This window comes from Somniosus microcephalus, unplaced genomic scaffold, assembly GCF_052327205.1.
Source record: "Somniosus microcephalus isolate GS21.2 unplaced genomic scaffold, FLI_Smic_1.0 unresolved_chr9, whole genome shotgun sequence".
NCBI classification, from domain to species: Eukaryota; Metazoa; Chordata; class Chondrichthyes; order Squaliformes; family Somniosidae; genus Somniosus; species Somniosus microcephalus.
The window spans coordinates 25,974,300-25,995,710 of NW_028225187.1; the positions used below are offsets into that span (position 1 = coordinate 25,974,300).

General features: G+C 42.2%; 1 protein-coding gene across 11 annotated transcripts in view; it reads right to left on the minus strand.

Moving 5' to 3' along the window:
* The window catches only part of rbfox1l (RNA binding fox-1 homolog 1, like), a 185,763-nt gene that overhangs the window by 1,034 nt on the left and 163,318 nt on the right, over nucleotides 1–21,411 (minus strand). For 2 of the 11 annotated variants that reach the window (XM_085979658.1, XM_085979670.1), the window contains exon 1: nucleotides 5,954–20,877. The exons of the other annotated variants lie outside the window; for them this stretch is intronic. In XM_085979658.1, the coding sequence (XP_085835784.1) occupies nucleotides 7,570–9,030 (1,461 nt within the window). In that variant the 5' untranslated portion in view covers nucleotides 9,031–20,877 and the 3' untranslated portion in view covers nucleotides 5,954–7,569. Of the gene's footprint in view, nucleotides 1–5,953; nucleotides 20,878–21,411 lie in introns of those variants that run through there. 11 annotated transcript variants of the gene reach the window in all.

Here is a 21,411-nt window from a genome sequence, read left to right on the forward strand (position 1 = left end):
AATATTCGGGTCAATCTCAAACCAGGGTTACCTAGAACAAGATATTACAACATAAGAAATAGGAGCAGGAGGAGGCCATTCGGCCCCTCGAGCCTGCTCCACCATTCAATAAGATCATGACTGATATTATACCTCATCTCCACTTTCCTGCACTTTCCTAATATCCCTTGATTCCCTTAATATCAAAAAATCTACCGATCTCTGTCTTGAATATACTCAATGACTGAGCCTCCACAGCCCTCAGGGGTAGAAAATTTCAAAGATTCACCACCCTCTGAGTCAAGAAATTCCTCCTCATTTCAGTCCTAAATGGCCGACCCTTAATTCTGAGACTGTGACCCCTGGTTCTAGACTTCCCAGCCAGGGGAAACATCCTCCCTGCATCTACCCTGTCAATCCCTGTAAGAATTGTGTATGTTTCAATGAGATCCCCTCTCATTCGTCTAAACTCTAGAGAATATAGGCCCAGTCTACTCAATCTCTCCTCATAGGACAATCCCCCCATCCCAGAAATCAGTCTGGTGGACCTTCGTTGCACTCCCTCTATGGCAAGTATATCCTTCCTTAGGTAAGGAGACCAAAACTGTACACAATACTCCAGGTGTGGTCTCACCAGGGCCCTATATAAATGCAGTAAGACATCTTTACCCTTATACTCAAATCCTCTTTGGCTGAACCAGACAGGTGGAAATTTGGATTGGCCAGTAGTGCCAAGCAGGAGGTATCGGATTGGATGCCCGTTATACATCCCGCCCGATATTCGGTTCTATCGGGTGGAGCGCTTAACGGGCGGACGATGCGGGACTGCCCAATATGAATTTTACCCCAAACTCTTTATTTCAACAACTAATTTGTGTCCCTCTTCCCTCGTTAACACTCCCCAGTGCAGTTTAACATTCATTTCGCTCATTAACACTTGATTGTCTCAATTTCATCAACGTCCCACTATTAACAGAGTTTGCAAGGCACTACTGAGACGGATAAGGATACCAAATGCCTTTTTTCTTTGTTATGCTATTTTTTCTTATATTCGTTCCTGGGATGTGGGCGTCGCTGGCACGGCCGGCATTAATGACACCAACCATCGTCCCGCGAGCGCCAGAATTAAACTGTAACAGAGCGGAGTTTCTTCCAGTTTGCTTGCTGCCTCTCCTTAGACCAGTCAGCAAGCTATAATCCGAAGAAAGCTTCTCAAAGGTTTGAAAAATGAATTATCATGCAGTTAACGTTCTCCTGAAGGATTAGCTGGAGGGCCCAGTACAGAAAAATTGAGTTAATGTTTTCAAATAGTACAGTTGAGGTGAAGGATAACAGGAGTTGAGTCGGACTCAGGGGGGTCGATTTTCATTGGCTCGTGGAGTCGGGATTGGAGGCGTGCGGGGGGTTAAAGTCCCGAATTCGGGGGTCCCGACACCATCCCACCCCCCAACCCGCCTCCATGCCAGTTTCAAAGGAGGCGGGTACCCACCCCGCACTGGGACCCGCCACCCCGCACTGGGACCCGCCTCCCCGAGGCGGGAATGGGATTAGTGCCGATTAACTGCCTGTTAACAGGTAGTTAACAGGCAGTTTTTAGCCTAATCCCTATTTTAAAGCTTGAACTGTGGGATTCCCGATGGCTCCAAACCACACCAAGTTAGAGGAGTCGGGCCGTCGGGTTGAAGGACTTGGAGGGGTCGAGATGTCAGTGTTCAGATGGGTGCATGAGTGCAAAGGTAAGTGTGTTTGGTGTGTCTAAAGTGTGTAAAGAAGTTTAAATTACCTGTACTTACCTTTTCAGCCTTCCTTCCTCTCGGTTTCGGGAGTCCATCATCTAACCGGCACAGAAAACAGAATGGCTGCGAACTGTCAAAAGTGACAGCCTGCAGCTTTCTGTGTCGGTGAGGTTTCTAACTGAGTCTGTGTAGAAGGACTCAGGTTAGAAGTAAGACTGTCAGTGTTTGACAACTTCAAACAGCTGTCAAACGCTGATCTTTCATCTGCCAAAACGTCTTGACAGATGACATTTCCGTCTGTGACGCCGCCTGTTGCCGGGTGGCCCTTAATTGGCCTGCTGAGCCCGCTGGGTGGGCTCAACAAGGTCAATCAAGTTAAAATCGCATGGATTGGCCGCATCCCGATGGAGGCGGGACTACAACCCCGAAAGTTGTAGTCCCGCCTCGAACCCGACTTCTGAATGAAAATCACCCCCGGGGTGTGTGATGTCAAGTACCCAGACCTCGCTCGCAATCTATGCTCCCAACAACAAATGTCCAGATTCGGTCGCATCTGCAAAAAGAACTCGGGGGTGCAGAAACTAGCCTCGGACGGGGACGCAAAACGGACCTTTTATGCGTCCTGTCCGATATTCAGTTCTATTCGACTTCAGTGTCGAGAGGGGCTGTGGAATAGGCGGAGATTCGACACCGCCCGTTTTAGGTCCCCATTGCAAGTCGAATTTCACACCTCGTGGTCACTGACTTTGGGGCAGCCGGGTTTTAAACGCTGAACATAAACTATTGTGCAGCTTATCTCGCATTTATCCACATTATACTGCATCTGCCATGCTTCTGCCCAATCACCCAACCTGTCCAAATCATACTGGAGTTTCTCGGCATCCTCCTCGCAGCACACAGGTTCACCCAGCTTTGTGTCGTCTGCAAACTTGGAGATATTACATCTAGTTCCCTCGTCTAGATCATTAATATATATTGTGAATAGCTGGGGACCTAGGACCGGTCCCTGCTGTACCCCACTAGTCACTGCCTGCCACTCAGAAAAAGACCCGTTTATTCCAACTCTTTGCTTCCTGTCTGCCAACCAGTTCTTTATCCAAGTCAATACCTTGCCCCCAATCTCATGTGCCTTAACTTTGCACGCTAATCTCTTATGCGGGACCTTATCGAAAGCCTCCTGAAAGTCCAAATACACCACATCCACTGGTTCTCCCTTATCTATTCTACCAGTTACATCCTCCAAAAATTCCAGTAGATTAGCCGAGCACGATTTACCTTTTGTAAATCCGTGTTGACTTTGTCCGATCCTGTCACTGTTTTCCAAGTGCTCTGCTATTACATCTTTTATAATGGACTCTAGCATTTTCCCCACTACCGATGTCAGGCTTGCCGGTCTGTAATTCCCCGTTTTCTCTCTACCACCATTTTTGAACAGTGGGGTAACATTAGCTACCCTCCAATCCACGGGAACTGTTCCAGAGTCTATCGAATTTTGGAATTGAAAGTCCGAACCGTGCAGTAGAGAGCGGCGAAGAAGGCGGGGACTGATTTCTTGATTTGCTGTCTTTATTTTCTTCTTTAGAGAAGAAACACAGAAAAGAGAGGAGGCAGGTAAATTAAAGAAAATAAAGACAGCAAATCAAGAAATCAGAGAGTGGAAGATCAAACTCAAACACTGAGATGTAAAGAAATGATTGACTCACTACTGTATTCTCTGAGTACATCAGTTAAGCACAAGATTGAAAAGCAGCTAAAAATGAATGAAAGTACAGAGACTAAAGAAAGTAATGAAATGTCATCAGTTCAGACAGGAGTGGAAGGTCAAACAGATTTAATGGAATTTAAATGCAGAGACGATAAATTAATTAATGAGGATTCAGACAGGACATAAATAACATGAGTGCAACAGTGCAACGAGAGTGGATAGAGGGTAGAGAAAGAGATGGCAGAGCAAGCAAAGAAATGAGATTGAAAGTCTAGTAAATGAAAGAACAAGAACACTGAAACAATTATTAAGTGCAAAGATTGATAGTTGCAATGGCTGTAATTACAGTATGCAGACAAGGCTTGCGTCTGCGCACACTCGAAGGTTGAACTCCAAATCATCGTTAACACCTTCACCGAAGTGTACGAGAGCATGGGCCTTACACTAAACATCCGTAAGACAAAGGTCCTCTACCAACCTACCCCTGCCACACAGTACTGCCCCCTGATTATCAAAATCCATGACAAGGCCTTGGACAACGTGGACCACTTTCCATACTTCGGGAGCCTACTGTCAACAAGGGCAGACGTCGATGACGAAGTCCAACACTGCTTTCAGTGTGTCAGTGCAGCCTTCAGTCGCCTGAGGAAGAGAGTGTTTGAAGACCAGGACCTCAAACCCGGCACTAAGCTCATGGTCTGCAGAGCAGCAGTGATACCTGCCCTGCTGTATGTCTCAGAGACATGGACCATATGCAGCAGGCACCTCAAAGCACTGGAGAGGTACCACCAATGCTGCCTCCACAAAATCCTGCAAATCCATCCCCAGCATCGAAGCTTTGACCACGTTCGATCAGCTCTGATGGACGAGTCACATTGTCCGCATGCCCAATACGAGACTCCCAAAACAAGCGCTCTAATCGGAGCTCCGGCACGGCAAGAGAGCCCCAGGTGGGCAGAGGAAATGCTTCAAGGACACCCTCAAAGCCTCCTTGAAAAAGTGCAACATCCCCACCGACACCTGGGACTCCCTGGCCCAAGACCAGAGCACAAAGTGGAGGAGAAGCATCCGGGAAGGCGGCGAACACCTCGAGTCTCTTCACCGGGAGCAAGCGGAAGCCAAGCGCAGGCAGCGCAAGGAGCGCACGTCAACCCAAGCACCCCACCCACCCGCCCCTTCAACTACCGTCTGCCCCACCTGTGAGAGAGGCTGTAGGTCCCGCATTGGACTCATCAGTCACCTGAGAACTCATTCTTAATGTGGAAGCAAGTCATCCTCGGTTCCAAGGGACTGCCTAAGAAGAGGATAATTAATAGAATGGGAGTCTATACAGTATATGATTAATGAATGAGTGCACAGAAACAGTAAGTAAAAGAATAAGTGTGTAAATATGATGAATAAAGCATTGGGAATGCAGATAAAGTACGGAAAGACGTACATCTGGATGTTGCAAAGTGCCACAGCCAATTAAGTGCTTTTGGAGTGCAGTCACTGTTGTAATGTAGGATGGCAAGACTGTCGTATGAGGAGAGATTGGGTCGACTAGGCCTGTATTCACTAGAGTTTGGAAGAATGAGAGTGGGTCTCATTGAAATGTATAATATTCTGACAGGGCTAGACAGGCTGGATGCAGAGAGGATGTTTTGGCTGGCTGGGGGGGTCTAGAATGAGGGGTCACAGTCTCATGATACGGGGTAGGACATATAGGACCGAGATGAGGAGAAATTTCTTCACTCAGATGTGGTGAACCTGTGGAATTCTCTACCACAGAAGGCTGTGGAGGCCAAAGTCACTGAATATATTTAAGAAGGAGATCGATAGATTTCTAGACACAAAAGGCATCAAGGGGTATGGGGTGAGAGCGGGAATATGGTATTGAGATAGAGGATCAGCCATGATCATATTGAATGGCGGAGCAGGCTCGAGGAGCCGAATGGCCGACTCCTGCTCCTATGTTTCTATGTTCCATGGTTCTATGAAACTTGGCAGCCAATTTGCACACAGCAAGCTCCCACAAATATCAATGTGATAATGACCAGATCATCTGTTTTAGTGATGTTGATTGAGGGATAAATATTGGTCAGGACACTGGGGAGAACTCCCCTGCTCTTCTTCAAAATAGTGCCGTGGGATCTTTTACATCCACCCGAGAGGACAGACAGGGGACTCGGTTTAACGTCTCATCTGAAAGATGGCACCGCCAACAGTGCAGCACTCCCTCAGCACTGCACTGGAGTGTCAGCCTAGCTTGATGTGCTCAAGTCCCTGGAGTGGGACTATGAACCCACAACCTTCTGACTCAGAAGCGCGAGTGCTATCCACTGAGCCACAGGTGACAATGTAGACACAGCAAAGAAAGACCAAATCCGCTACATTAAAGAACAAGACTACAGACACGATAAATTAAGGAAATGAAAGGGCAGTGAGTGAAAAGCAAAGAATTATTTTGAATGGACAGTAAATAATGACATGAGTGCCTACAGTATATAAATAGTGATATTAATATTATAGTGATGGAATACTCTCCACTTGCCTGGATGAGTGCAGCTCCAACAACACTCAAGAAGCTCGACACCATCCAGAACAAAGCAGCCCGCTTGATTGGCACCCCATCCGCCACCTTAAACATTCACTCCCTCCACCACCGGCGCACCGTGGCTGCAGTGTGCACCATCTACAAGATGCACTGCAGCAACTGGCCAAGGCTTCTTCGGCAGCACCTCCCGAACCCGCGACCTCTTCCACCTAGAAGGACAAGGGTAGCAGGCGCATGGGAACACCACCACCTCCAAGTTCCACCTCCAAGTCACACACCATCCTGACTTGGAAGTATATCGGCCGTTCCTTCATCGTCGCTGGGTCAAAATCCTGGAACTCCCTCCCTAACAGCACTGTGGGAGCACCTTCACCACACGGACTGCAGCGGTTGAAGAAGGCGGCTCACCACCACCTTCTCGAGGGCATATAGGGATGGGCAATAAATGCTGGCCTTGCCAGCGATGCCCACACCCCATAAACGAATTTTAAAAAAGAATGAGCATGGGGAGGCAGTGAATTTAGGAATTATAGCACTAAGACAGTAAATTAAGCAATGGGAATGCAAATCTAAAAATTAAGAAATAAGGGCGAGACCTTAAATTTAGTCTTTGGAGTGCAAAGACGGTGGGAACCTAATTGAAAGTGCAGAGATGATAAATTAACAAACAGGAGCCTAAATTAAGAAATAAGGTGGTAGAAAGTGAAGAAAGAATCAGACTGTAAAGAGAGTGAACAAAGGAAACATAAAGTAGAGATAATCAATTATGCAGTAAAATTCTCTACAATTTATTAAGAAATAGGAGCGCAGATACAGAAAATAAAGCAGGGAGTGCAGATGAGGGTGAGCGTGCAAGCTGAAAGACAGTCATGGAGAAACAGAATATAAAGCAATGTACAGTGAAGAGAAGGTATATTAAGGAATACAAATTCCCGAGAGTGAAATCTAAGAATCAGAGTGCAGGCAATAAAGAGAGCAAGTCTTAAGTAGATAGTGAAGAAATAACTAAAATTGTACACTGTAAGGAAAGGAATCAAAGCAGAGAGGTTAAGAGTGAATGAGAGTACAGGCAGTAAGTGAATGAATGAGAGTACAGGCAGTGAATCAGTGAATGGGAGTACAAGCAGTGAATGAATGAATGAGAGTGTAGGCAGTGAATGAATGAATGGGAGTACAGGCAGTGAAAGAATGAGAGAACAGGCAGTGAATGAATAAATGGGATTACAGGCAGTGAATGACTGAATGAAAGTACAGGCAGTGAATGAATGAATGAGAGTACAGGCAGTGAATGAATAAATGAGAGTACAGGCAGTGAACGAATGAATGAGAGTACAAGCAGGTAATGACTGAATGAGAGTACAGGCATTGAATGAATGGGCGTACAGGCAGTGAACGAATGAATCGGATTACAGGCAGTGAATGACTGAATGAAAGTACAGGCAGTGAATGAATGAATGAGAGTACAGGCTGTGAATGAATGAATGCGAGTACAGGCAGAGAATTAATAAATAAGAGTACAGGCAGTAAGTGAATAAATGAGAGTAAAGGCTGTGAATGAAAGAATGAGAGTACAGGCTGTGAATGAATGAATGAATGAGATTACAGGCAGAGAATTAATAAATGAGAGTACAGGCAGTGACTGAATGAATGAATGAGAGTGCAGGCAGTGAATGAATGAATGAGAGTACAGGCAGTGAATGAATGAATGAGAGTACAGGCAGTGAATGAATGAATGAGAATACAGACAGTGAATGAATGTGAGTACAGGCATTGAATGAATGAATGAGAGTACAGGCATTGAATGAATGAATGAGAGTACAGGCAGTGAATGAATGAATGAGAGTACAGGCAGTGACCGAATGAATGAGAGTACAGGCAATGAATGAATGATGAGAGTACAGACAGCGAATGAATGAATGAGAGTACAGGCAGTGAATGAATGAATACGAGTGCAGGTAATGAATAAATGAATGAGAGTACAGGCATTGAATGAATGAATGAGAGTACAGGCATTGAATGAATGAATGAGAGTACAGGCAGTGAATGAATGAATGAGAGTACAGACAGCGAATGAATGAATGAGAGTACAGGCAGTGAATGAATGAATACGAGTGCAGGTAATGAATAAATGAATGAGAGTACAGGCATTGAATGAATGAATGAGAGTACAGGCATTGAATGAATGAATGAGAGTACAGGCAGTGAATGAATAAATGAGAGTACAGACAGCGACCGAATGAATGAGAGTACAAACAATGAACGAATGAATGAGAGTACAGACAGTGAAAGAATGAATGAGTGTCCCGGCAGAGAATGAATGAATAGGAGTACAGGCAGTGAATGAATGAATGAGAGTGCAGGCAGAGAATTAATAAATGAGAGTACAGGCAGCGAATGAATGAATGTGAGTACAGGCAGTGAATGACTGAATGAGAGTACAGGCAGTGAATGAATGAGAGTACTGGCAGTGAATGAATGAATGGCAGTACAGGCAGAGAACTAATAAATGAGAGTACAGGCAGTAAGTGAATAAATGAGAATACAGGCAGTGAAAGAATGAATGAGAGTACAGGCAGTGAATGAATGAATGAGAGTACAGGCAGATAATTAATAAATGAGAGTACAGGCAGTATGTGAATGAATGGGAGTACAGGCAGTAAATGAATGAATGAGAGTACAAACAGTGACTCAATGAGAGTACAGGGTGTGAATGTATGAATGAAGGAATGAGAGTACAGGCAGTGAATGAATGAATGAGAGTACAGGCAGTGAATGAAGGAATGAGAGTACAGGAAGTGAATGAATGAATTGGAGTGCAGGTAGTGAATAAATGAATGAGAGTACAGGCAGTGAATTAATAAATGAGAGTACAGGCAGTGGCTGAATGAATGAATGAGAGTGCAGGCAGTGAATGAATGAATGAATGAGAGTACAGGCAGTGAATGAATGAATGAATGAATGAGAGTACAGGCAGTGAATGAATGCGAGTACAGACAGTGAATGAATGTGAGTACAGGCAGTGAATGAATGAATGAGAGTACAGGCATTGAATGAATGAATGTGAGTACAGGCATTGAATGAATGAATGAATGAGAGTACAGGCAGTGAATGAATGAATGAGAGTACAGGCAGTGACCGAATGAATGAGAGTACAGACAATGAATGAATGAATGTGAGTAAAGGCAGTGAATGAATATGAGTAAAGGCAGTGAATGAATGAATGAGAGTACAGGCAGTGAATGAATGAATGAGAGTCACGGCAGTGAATGAATGAATAGGAGTACAGGCAGTGAATAAATGAATGAGAGTACAGGCAGTGAATGAATGAATGAGGGTACAGGCAGTGAATGAATGAATGGGATTACAGACAGAGAATTAATAAATGAGAGTACAGGCAGTAAGTGAATGAATGAGAGTACAGGCAGTGAATGAATGAATGAGAGTACAGGCAGTGAATGAATGAATGAGAGTTCAGGCTGTGAATGAATGAATGAATGAGAGTACAGGCAGAGAATTAATAAATAAGAGTGCAGGCAGTAAGTGTATGAATGATAGTACAGGCAGTGATTGAATGAATGAGAGTACAGGCTATGAATGAATGAATGAATGAGAGTACAGGCAGAGAATTAATAAATGAGAGTACAGGCAGTGAGTGAATGAATGAGAGTACAGGCAGTGAATGAATGAATGAGAGTACAGGCTGTGAATGAATGAATGAATGAGAGTACAGGCAGAGAATTAATAAATAAGAGTACAGGCAGTGAATTAATGAATGAGAGTACAGGCAGTGAATGAAAGCCTGTGAGTACAGGCACTGAATGAATGAATGAGAGTACAGGCAGTGACCGAATTAATGAGAGTACAGACAATGAATGAATGAATGAATGTGAGAAAAGGCAGTGAATGACAGAATGAGAGTACAGGCAGAGAATGAATGAGAGTACAGGCAGTGAATGAATGAATGAGAGTACAGGCAGTAAGTGAATGAATGAGAGTACAGGAAGTGAATGAATGAATGAGAGTACAGGCAGTGAATGAATGAATGAGAGTACAGGCTGTGAATGAATGAATGAATGAGAGTACAGGCAGAGAATTAATAAATAAGAGTACAGGCAGTAAGTGAATGAATGTGAGTACAGGCAGTGAATAAATGAATGAGAGTACAGGCAGTGAATGAATGAATGAGAGTACAGGCAGTGAATGAATGAATGAGAGTACAGACAGTGAATGAATGTGAGTACAGGCATTGAATGAATGATTGAGAGTACAGGCATTGAATGAATGAATGAGAGTACAGGCATTGAATGAATGATTGAGAGTACAGGCATTGAATGAATGACTGTGAGTACAGGCACTGAATGAATGAATGAGAGTACAGGCAGTGACCGAATGAATGAGAGTACAGACAATGAATGAATGAATGTGAGTAAAGGCAGTGAATGAATATGAGTAAAGGCAGTGAATGACTGAATGAGAGTACAGGCAGTGAATGAATGAATGAGTGTACAGGCATTGAATGAATGAATGAGAGTACAGGCAGTGACCGAATGAATGAGAGTACAGGCATTAAATGAATGAATGAGAGTACAGGCATTGAATGAATGAATGAATGAATGAAAGTACAGGCAGTGAATGAATGAATGAGAGTACAGGCAGTGAATGAATGACTGTGAGTACAGGCACTGAATGAATGAATGAGAGTACAGGCAGTGACCGAATGAATGAGAGTACAGACAATGAATGAATGAATGAGAGTCCCGGCAGTGAATGAATGAATAGGAGTACACGCAGTGAATAAATGAATGAGGGTACAGGCAGTGAATGAATGAATGAGGGTAAAGGCAGTGACTGAATGAATGGGATTACAGACAGAGAATTAATAAATGAGAGTACAGGAAGTAAGTGAATGAATGAGAGTGCAGGCAGTGAATGAATGAATGAGATTACAGGCAGTGAATGAATGTATGAGAGTACAGGATGTGAATGAATGAATGAATGAGAGTACAGGCAGAGAATTAATAAATAAGAGTGCAGGCAGTAAGTGAATGAATGATAGTACAGGCAGTGAATGAATGAATGAGAGTACAGGCAGTGAATGAACGAATGAGAGTACAGGCAGTGAATGAATGACTGTGAGTACAGGCAATGAATGAATGAATGAGAGTACAGGCAGTGACCGAATGAATGAGAGTACAGGCAGTCAATGAATGAATGAGAGTACAGGCAGTGAATAAATGCATGAGGGTACAGGCAGTGAATGGATGAATGTGAGTACAGGCAGTGAATGACAGAATGAGAGTACAGGCAGAGAATGAATGACTGTGAGTACAGGCACTGAATGAATGAATGAGAGTACAGGCAGTGACCGAATGAATGAGAGTACAGACAATGAATGAATGAATGTGAGTAAAGAAAGTGAATGAATATGAGTAAAGGCAGTGAATGACTGAATGAGAGTACAGGCAGTGAATGAATGAATGAGAGTACCGGCATTGAATGAATGAATGAATGAGAGTACAGGCAGTGACCGAATGAATGAGAGCACAGGCAATGAATGAATGATGAGAGTACAGACAGTGAATGAATGAATGAGGATCCCACCAATGAATGAATGAATAGGAGTACAGGCAGTGAATGAATGAATGAGAGTGCAGGCAGAGAATTAATAAATGAAGTACAGTCAGCGAATGAATGAATATGAGTGCAGGCAGTGAATGAATGAGATTACTGGCAGTGAATGAATGAATGGCAGTACAGGCAGAGAATTAATAAATGAGAGTACAGGCAGTAAGTGAATGAATGAGAGTACAGGCAGTGAAAGAATGAATGAGAGTACAGGCAGTGAATGAATGAATGAGAGTACAGGCAGAGAATTAATAAATGAGAGTACAGGCAGTAAGTGAATGAATGAATGAGATTACAAACAGTGACTGAATGCGAGTGCAGGATGTGAATGAATGAGTGAAGGAATGAGAGTACAGGCAGTGAATGAATGAATGCGAGTACAGGCAGTGAATGACTGAATGAGAGTACAGGCAGTGAATGAATAAATGAGAGTACAGGCATTAAATGAATGAATGAGAGTACAGGCAGTGAACGAATGAATGAGAGTACAGGCAGTGAATGAATGAATGAGAGTACAGGCAGTGACTGAATGAACGAATGAGAGTACATGCAGTGAACGAATGTGAATACAGGCAGTGAATGAATGTGAGTACAGGAAGTGAATGAATGAATGAGAGTACAGGCATTGAATGAATGAATGAGTGTACAGGCATTGAATGAATGAATGAGAGTACAGGCAGTGAATGAATGAATGAGAGTACAGGCAGTGAATGAATGACTGTGAGTACAGGCACTGAATGAATGAATGAATGAGAGTACAGGCAGTGACCGAATGAATGAGAGTACAGACAATGAATGAATGAATGTGAGTAAAGGCAGTGAATGAATATGAGTACAGGCAGTGAATGAATGAATGAGAGTACAGGCAGTGAATGAATGAATGAGAGTCCCGGCAGTGAATGAATGAATAGGAGTACGGGCAGTGAATAATTGAATGAGAGTACAGGCAGTGAATGAATGAATGTGAGTACAGGCAGTGAATGACAGAATGAGAGTACAGGCAGAGAATGAATGAGAGTACAGTCAGTGAATGAATGAATGGGATTACAGACTGAGAAGTAATAAATGAGAGTACAGGCAGTAAGTGAATGAATGAGAGTACAGGCAGTGAATGAATGAATGAGAGTACAGGCAGTGAATGAATGAATGAGAGTACAGGCTGTGAATGAATGAATGAATGAGAGTACAGGCAGAGAATTAATAAATAAGAGTACAGGCAGGAAGTGAATGAATGAATGAGATTGCAGGCAGTGAATGAATGAATGAGAGTACAGGCATTGAATGAATGAATGAGAATACAGGCATTGAATGAATGAATGAGAGGACAGGCAGTGAATGAATGAATGAGAATACTGGCAGTGAATGAATGACTGTTAGTACAGGCACTGAATGAATGATTGAGGGTACAGGCAGTGACCGAATGAATGAGAGCACAGACAATGAATGAATGAATGAGAGTACAGACAGTGAATGAATGAATGAGAGTCCCGGCAGTGAATGAATGAATAGGAGTACAGGCAGTGAATGAATGAATGGGAGTGCAGGCAGAGAGTTAATAAATGAGAGTACAGGCAGCGAATGAATGAATGTGAGTACAGGCAGTGAATGACTGAATGAGAGTACAGGCAGTGAATGAATGAGAGTACTGGCAGTGAATGAATGAATGGCAGTAAAGGCAGAGAATTAAAAAATGAGAGTACAGGCAGTAAGTGAATAAATGAGAGTACAGGCAGTGAAAGAATGAATGAGAGTACAGGCAGTGACTGAATGAATGGGAGTACAGTCGTGAATGAATGAGAGTACAGGCAGTGAATGAATGAGAGTACAGGCAGAGAATTAATAAATGAGAGTACAGGCAGTATGTGAATGAATGGGAGTACAGGCAGAAAAATGTATGAATGAGAGTACAGGCAGTGAATGAATGAATGAGAGTACAAACAGTGACTGAATGAGAGTACAGTGTGTGAATGAAGGAATGAAGGAATGAGAGTACAGGCAGTGAATGAATGAATGAGAGTACAGGCAGTGAATGAAGGAATGAGAGTACAGGCAGTGAATGAAGGAATGAGAGTACAGACAGCGAATGAATGAATGAGAGTACAGGCAGTGAATGAATGAATAGGAGTGCAGGTAGTGAATAAATGAATGAGAGTACAGGCAGTGAATGAATGAATGTGAGTACAGGCAGTGAATAACTGAATGAGAGTACAGGCACTGAATTAATAAATGAGAGTACAGGCAGTGGCTGAATGAATGAATGAAAGTGCAGGCAGTGAATGAATGAATGAGAGTACAGGCAGTGAATGAATGAATGAGAGTACAGTCAGTGAATGAATGAGAGTACAGACAGTGAATGAATGTGAGTACAGGCAGCGAATGAATGAATGAGAGTACAGGCATTGAATGAATGAATGAATGTACAGGCATTGAATTAATGAATGTGAGTACAGGCAGTGAATGAATGAATGAGAGTACAGGCAGTGAATGAATGACTGTGAGTACAGGCACTGAATGAATGAATGAGAGTACAGGCAGTGACCGAATGAATGAGAGTACAGACAATGAATGAATGAATGTGAGTAAAGGCAGTGAATGAATATGAGTAAAGGCAATGAATGAATGAATGAGAGTAAAGGCAGTGAATGAATGAATGAGAGTCCCGGCAGTGAATGAATGAATAGGAGTACAGGCAGTGAATAAATGAATGAGAGTACAGGCAGTGAATGAATGAATGAGAGTACAGGCAGTGAATGAATGAATGGGATTACAGACAGAGAATTAATAAATGAGAGTACAGGCAGTAAGTGAATGAATGAGAGTACAGGCAGTGAATGAATGAATGAGAGTACAGGCAGTGAATGAATGAATGAGAGTACAGGCTGTGAATGAATGAATGAATGAGAGTACAGGCAGAGAATTAATAAATAAGAGTACAGGCAGTAAGTGAATGAATGAATGTACAGGCAGTGAATGAATGAATGAGAGTACAGGCTGTGAATGAATGAATGAATGAGAGTACAGGCAGAGAATTAATAAATGAGAGTACAGGCAGTGACTGAATGAATGAATGAGAGTGCAGGCAGTGAATGAATGAATGAGAGTACAGGCAGTGAATGAATGAATGAAAGAGATTGCAGGCAGTGAATGAATGAACGAGAGTACAGGCAGGGAATGAATGAATGCGAGTACAGGCAGTGAATGAATGAGAGTACAGACAGTGAATGAATTTGGGTACAGGCAGTGAATTAATGAATGAGAGTACAGGCATTGAATGAATGAATGAGAGTACAGGCATTCAATGAATGAATGAGAGTACAGGCAGTGAATGAATGAATGAGAGTACAGGCAGTGAATGAATGAATGAGAGTACAGGCAGTGAATCAATGAATGAGAGTACAGACAGTGAATGAAGGTGAGTACAGGCATTGAATGAATGAATGAGAGTACAGGCATTGAATGAATGAATGAGAGTACAGGCAGTGAATGAATGAATGAGAGTACAGGCAGTGAATGAATGAATGAGAGTCCCGGCAGTGAATGAATGAATAGGAGTACGGGCAGTGAATAATTGAATGAGAGTACAGGCAGTGAATGAATGAATGTGAGTACAGGCAGTGAATGACAGAATGAGAGTACAGGCAGAGAATGAATGAGAGTACAGGCAGTGAATGAATGAATGGGATTACAGACAGAGAATTAATAAATGAGAGTACAGGCAGAAAGTGAATGAATGAGAGTACAGGCAGTGAATGAATGAATGAGAGTACAGGCAGTGAATGAATGAATGAGAGTACAGGCTGTGAATGAATGAATGAATGAATGAATGAGAGTACAGGCAGAGAATTAATAAATGTGAGTACAGGCAGTGACTGAATGAATGAATGAGATTGCAGGCAGTGAATGAATAAATGAGAGTACAGGCAGGGAATGAATGAATGAGAGTACAGGCAGTGACCGAATGAATGAGAGTACAGACAAAGAATGAATGAATGTGAGTACAGGCAGTGAATGAATGAGAGTACAGACAGTGAATGAATTTGGGTACAGGCAGTGAATTAATGAATGAGAGTACAGGCATTGAATGAATGAATGAGAGTCCAGCCAGTGATTGAATAAATGAGAGTACAGGCATTGAATGAATGAATGAGAGTACAGGCAGTGAATGAATGAATGAGAGTACAGACAGAGAATTAATAAATGAGAGTACAGGCAGTGACTGAATGAATGGGAGTACAGTAGTGAATGAATGAGATTACAGGCAGTAAATGTATGAATGAGAGTACAGGCAGTGAATGAATGAATGAGTGTACAAACAGTGACTGAATGAGAGTACAGTGTGTGAATGAAGGAATGAAGGAATGAGAGTACAGGCAGTGAATGAATGAATGAGAGTACAGGCAGTGAACGAAGGAATGAGAGCACAGGCAGTGAATGAAGGAATGAGAGTACAGACAGTGAATGAATGATTGAGAGTACAGGCAGTGAATGAATGAATAGGAGTGCAGGTAGTGAATAAATGAATGAGAGTACAGGCAGTGAATGAATGAATGAGAGTACAGGCAGTGAATGAATGAATGAGAGTACAGTCAGTGAATGAATGAGAGTACAGACAGTGAATGAATGTGAGTACAGGCAGCGAATGAATGAATGAGAGTACAGGCATTGAATGAATGACTGAGTGTACAGGCATTGAATGAATGAATGAGAGTACAGGCAGTGAATGAATGAATGAGAGTACCGACAATGAATGAATGAATGTGAGTAAAGGCAGTGAATGAATATGAGTAAAGGCAATGAATGAATGAATGAGTGTAAAGGCAGTGAATGAATGAATGAGAGTCCCGGCAGTGAATGAATGAATGAGAGTACAGGCAGTGAATGAATGAATGGGGTTACAGACAGAGAATTAATAAATGAGAGTACAGGCAGTAAGTGAATGAATGAGAGTACAGGCAGTGAATGAATGAATGAGAGTTCAGGCAGTGAATGAATGAATGAGAGTACAGGCTGTGAATGAATGAATGAGTGAGAGTACAGGCAGAGAATTAATAAATAAGAGTACAGGCAGTAAGTGAATGAATGAAAGTACAGGCAGTGAATGAATCAATGAGAGTACAGGCTGTGAATGAATGAATGAATGAGAGTACAGGCAGAGAATTAATAAATGAGAGTACAGGCAGTGACTGAATGAATGAATGAGAGTGCAGGCAGTGAATGAATGAATGAGAGTACAGGCAGTGAATGAATGAATGAAAGAGATTGCAGGCAGTGAATGAATGAACGAGAGTACAGGCAGGGAATGAATGAATGAGAGTACAGGCAGTGAATGAATGATAGTACAGACAGTGAATGAATTTGGGTACAGGCAGTGAATTAATGAATGAGAGTACAGGCATTGAATGAATGAATGAGAGTACAGGCATTGAATGAATGAATGAGAGTACAGGCAGTGAATGAATGAATGAGAGTACAGGCAGTGAATGAATGAATGAGAGTACAGGCAGTGAATCAATGAATGAGAGTACAGACAGTGAATGAAGGTGAGTACAGGCATTGAATGAATGAATGAGAGTACAGGCATTGAATGAATGAATGAGAGTACAGGCAGTGAATGAATGAATGAGAGTACAGGCAGTGAATGAATGACTGTGAGTACAGGCACTGAATGAATGAATGAGAGTACAGGCAGTGACCGAATGAATGAGAGTACAGACAATGAATGAATGAATGTGAGTAAAGGCAGTGAATGAATATGAGTAAAGGCAGTGAATGACTGAATGAGAGTACAGGCAGTGAATGAATGAATGAGAGTACAGGCATTGAATGAATGAATGAGGGTACAGGCAGTGACCGAATGAATGAGAGTACAGGCAATGAATGAATGATGAGAGTACAGGCAGTGAATGAATGAATGAGAGCGCAGGCAGAGAATTAATAAATGAAGTACAGTCAGCGAATGAATGAATGTGAGTGCAGGCAGTGAATGAATGAGAGTACTGGCAGTGAATGAATGAATGGCAGTACCGGCAGAGAATTAATAAATGAGAGTACAGGCAGTAAGTGAATGAATGAGAGTACAGGCAGTGAAAGAATGAATGAGAGTACAGGCAGTGAATGAATGAATGAGAGTACAGGCAGAGATTTAACAAATGAGAGTACAGGCAGTAAGTGAATGAATGAATGAGAGTACAAACAGTGACTGAATGAGAGTGCAGGATGTGAATGAATGAGTGAAGGAATGAGAGTACAGGCAGTGAATGAATGAATGCGAGTACAGGCAGTGAATGACTGAATGAGAGTCCAGGCAGTGATTGAATAAATGAGAGTACAGGCATTGAATGAATGAATGAGAGTACAGGCAGTGAATGAATGAATGAGAGTACAGACAGAGAATTAATAAATGAGAGTACAGGCAGTGACTGAATGAATGGGAGTACAGTAGTGAATGAATGAGATTACAGGCAGTAAATGTATGAATGAGAGTACAGGCAGTGAATGAATGAATGAGTGTACAAACAGTGACTGAATGAGAGTACAGTGTGTGAATGAAGGAATGAAGGAATGAGAGTACAGGCAGTGAATGAATGAATGAGAGTACAGGCAGTGAACGAAGGAATGAGAGCACAGGCAGTGAATGAAGGAATGAGAGTACAGACAGTGAATGAATGATTGAGAGTACAGGCAGTGAATGAATGAATAGGAGTGCAGGTAGTGAATAAATGAATGAGAGTACAGGCAGTGAATGAATGAATGAGAGTACAGGCAGTGAATGAATGAATGAGAGTACAGTCAGTGAATGAATGAGAGTACAGACAGTGAATGAATGTGAGTACAGGCAGCGAATGAATGAATGAGAGTACAGGCATTGAATGAATGACTGAGTGTACAGGCATTGAATGAATGAATGAGAGTACAGGCAGTGAATGAATGACTGTGAGTTCAGGCACTGAATGAATGAATGAGAGTACAGGCAGTGACCGAATGAATGAGAGTACCGACAATGAATGAATGAATGTGAGTAAAGGCAGTGAATGAATATGAGTAAAGGCAATGAATGAATGAATGAGAGTCAAGGCAGTGAATGAATGAATGAGAGTCCCAGCAGTGAATGAATGAATAGGAGTACAGGCAGTGAATGAATGAATGGGATTACAGACAGAGAATTAATAAATGAGAGTACAGGCAGTAAGTGAATGAATGAGAGTACAGGCAGTGAATGAATGAATGAGAGTACAGGCAGTGAATGAATGAATGAGAGTACAGGCTGTGAATGAATGAATGAATGAGAGTACAGGCAGAGAATTAATAAATAAGAGTACAGGCAGTAAGAGAAGGAATGAGAGTACAGGCAGTGAAAAGATGAATGAGAGTACAGGCTGTGAATGAATGAATGAATGAGAGTACAGGCAGAGAATTAATAAATGAGAGTACAGGCAGTGGCTGAATGAATGAATGAGAGTGCAGGCAGTGAATGAATGAATGAGAGTACAGGCAGTGAATGAATGAATGAAAGAGATTGCAGGCAGTGAATGAATGAACGAAAGAGATTGCAGGCAGTGAATGAATGAACGAGAGTACAGGCAGTGAATGAATAAATGAGAGTACAGGCAGTGAATGAATGAGAGTACAGACAGTAAATGAATTTGATTGCAGGCAGTGAATTAATGAATGAGAGTACAGGCATTGAATGAATGAATGAGAGTACAGGCATTGAATGAATGAATGAGAGTACAGGCAGTGAATGAACGAATGAGAGTACAGGCAGTGAATGAATGACTGTTAGTACAGGCACTGTATGAATGAATGAGAGTACAGGCAGTGACCGAATGAATGAGAGTACAGACAATGAATGAATGAATGAGAGTACAGACAGTGATTGAATGAATGAGAGTCCTGGCAGTGAATGAATGAATAGGAGTACAGGCAGTGAATAAATGAATGAGAGTGCAGGCAGAGAATTAATAAATGAGAGTACAGGCAGCGAATGAATGAATGTGAGTACAGGCAGTGAATGACTGAATGAGAGTACAGGCAGTGAATGAATGAGAGTACTGGCAGTGAACGAATGAATGGCAGTACAGGCAGAGAATTAATAAATGAGAGTACAGGCAGTAAGTGAATGAATGAGAGTACAGGCAGTGAAAGAATGAATGAGAGTACAGGCAGTGAATGAATGAATGGGAGTACTGTAGTGAATGAATGATAGTACGGGCAGTGAATGAATCAATGAGAGTACCGACAGAGAATTAATAAATGAGAGTACAGGCAGTATGTGAAAGAATGGGAGTACAGGCAGTAAATGAATGAATGAGAGTACAGGCAGTGAATGAATGAATGAGAGTACATACAGTGACTGAATGAGAGTACAGGATGTGAATGAATGAATGAAGGAATGAGAGTACAGGCAGTGAATGAATGAATGAGAGTACAGGCAGTGAATGAAGGAATGAGAGTACAGGCAGTGAATGAAGGAATGAGAGTACAGACAGTGAATGAATGAATGAGAGTACAGGCTGTGAATGAATGAATAGGAGTGCAGGTAGTGAATAAATGAATGAGAGTACAGGCAATGAATGAATGAATGTGAGTACAGGCAGTGAATGACTGAATGAGAGTACAGGCAGTGAATTAATAAATGAGAGTACAGTCACTGGCTGAATGAATGAATGAGAGTACAGGCATTGAATGAATGAATGAGAGTACAGACAGTGAATGAATGAATGAGAGTCCCGGCAGTGAATGAATGAATAGGAGAACAGGCAGTGAATGAATGAATGAATGAGAGTGCAGGCAGAGAATTAATAAATGAGAGTACAGGCCGCGAATGAATGAATGTGAGTACAGGCAGTGAATGACTGAATGAGAGTACAGGCAGTGAATGAATGAGAGTACTGGCAGTGAATGAATGAATGGCAGTACAGGCAGAGAATTAATAAATGACAGTACAGGCAGTAAGTGAATGAATGAGAGTACAGGCAGTGAAAGAATGAATGAGAGTACAGGCAGTGAATGAATGAATGGGAGTACAGTAGTGAATGAATGAGAATACAGGCAGTGAATGAATGAATGAGAGTACAGGGAGAGAATTAATAAATGAGAGTACAGGGAGTAAGTGAATGAATGTAAGTACAGGCAGTTAATGAATGAATGAGTGTACAGGCAGTGAATGAATGAATGAGAGTACAAACAGTGACTGAATGAGAGTACAGGATGTGAATGAATGAATGAAGGAATGAGAGTACAGGCAGTGAATGAATGAATGATGTTTACAGGCAGTGAATGAAGGAATGAGAGTACAGGCAGAGATTTAACAAATGAGAGTACAGGCAGTAAGTGAATGAATGAATGAGAGTACAAACAGTGACTGAATGAGAGTGCAGGATGTGAATGAATGAGTGAAGGAATGAGAGTACAGGCAGTGAATGAATGAATGCGAGTACAGGCAGTGAATGACTGAATGAGAGTCCAGGCAGTGATTGAATAAATGAGAGTACAGGCATTGAATGAATGAATGAGAGTACAGGCAGTGAATGAATGAATGAGAGTACAGACAGAGAATTAATAAATGAGAGTACAGGCAGTGACTGAATGAATGGGAGTACAGTAGTGAATGAATGAGATTACAGGCAGTAAATGTATGAATGAGAGTACAGGCAGTGAATGAATGAATGAGTGTACAAACAGTGACTGAATGAGAGTACAGTGTGTGAATGAAGGAATGAAGGAATGAGAGTACAGGCAGTGAATGAATGAATGAGAGTACAGGCAGTGAACGAAGGAATGAGAGCACAGGCAGTGAATGAAGGAATGAGAGTACAGACAGTGAATGA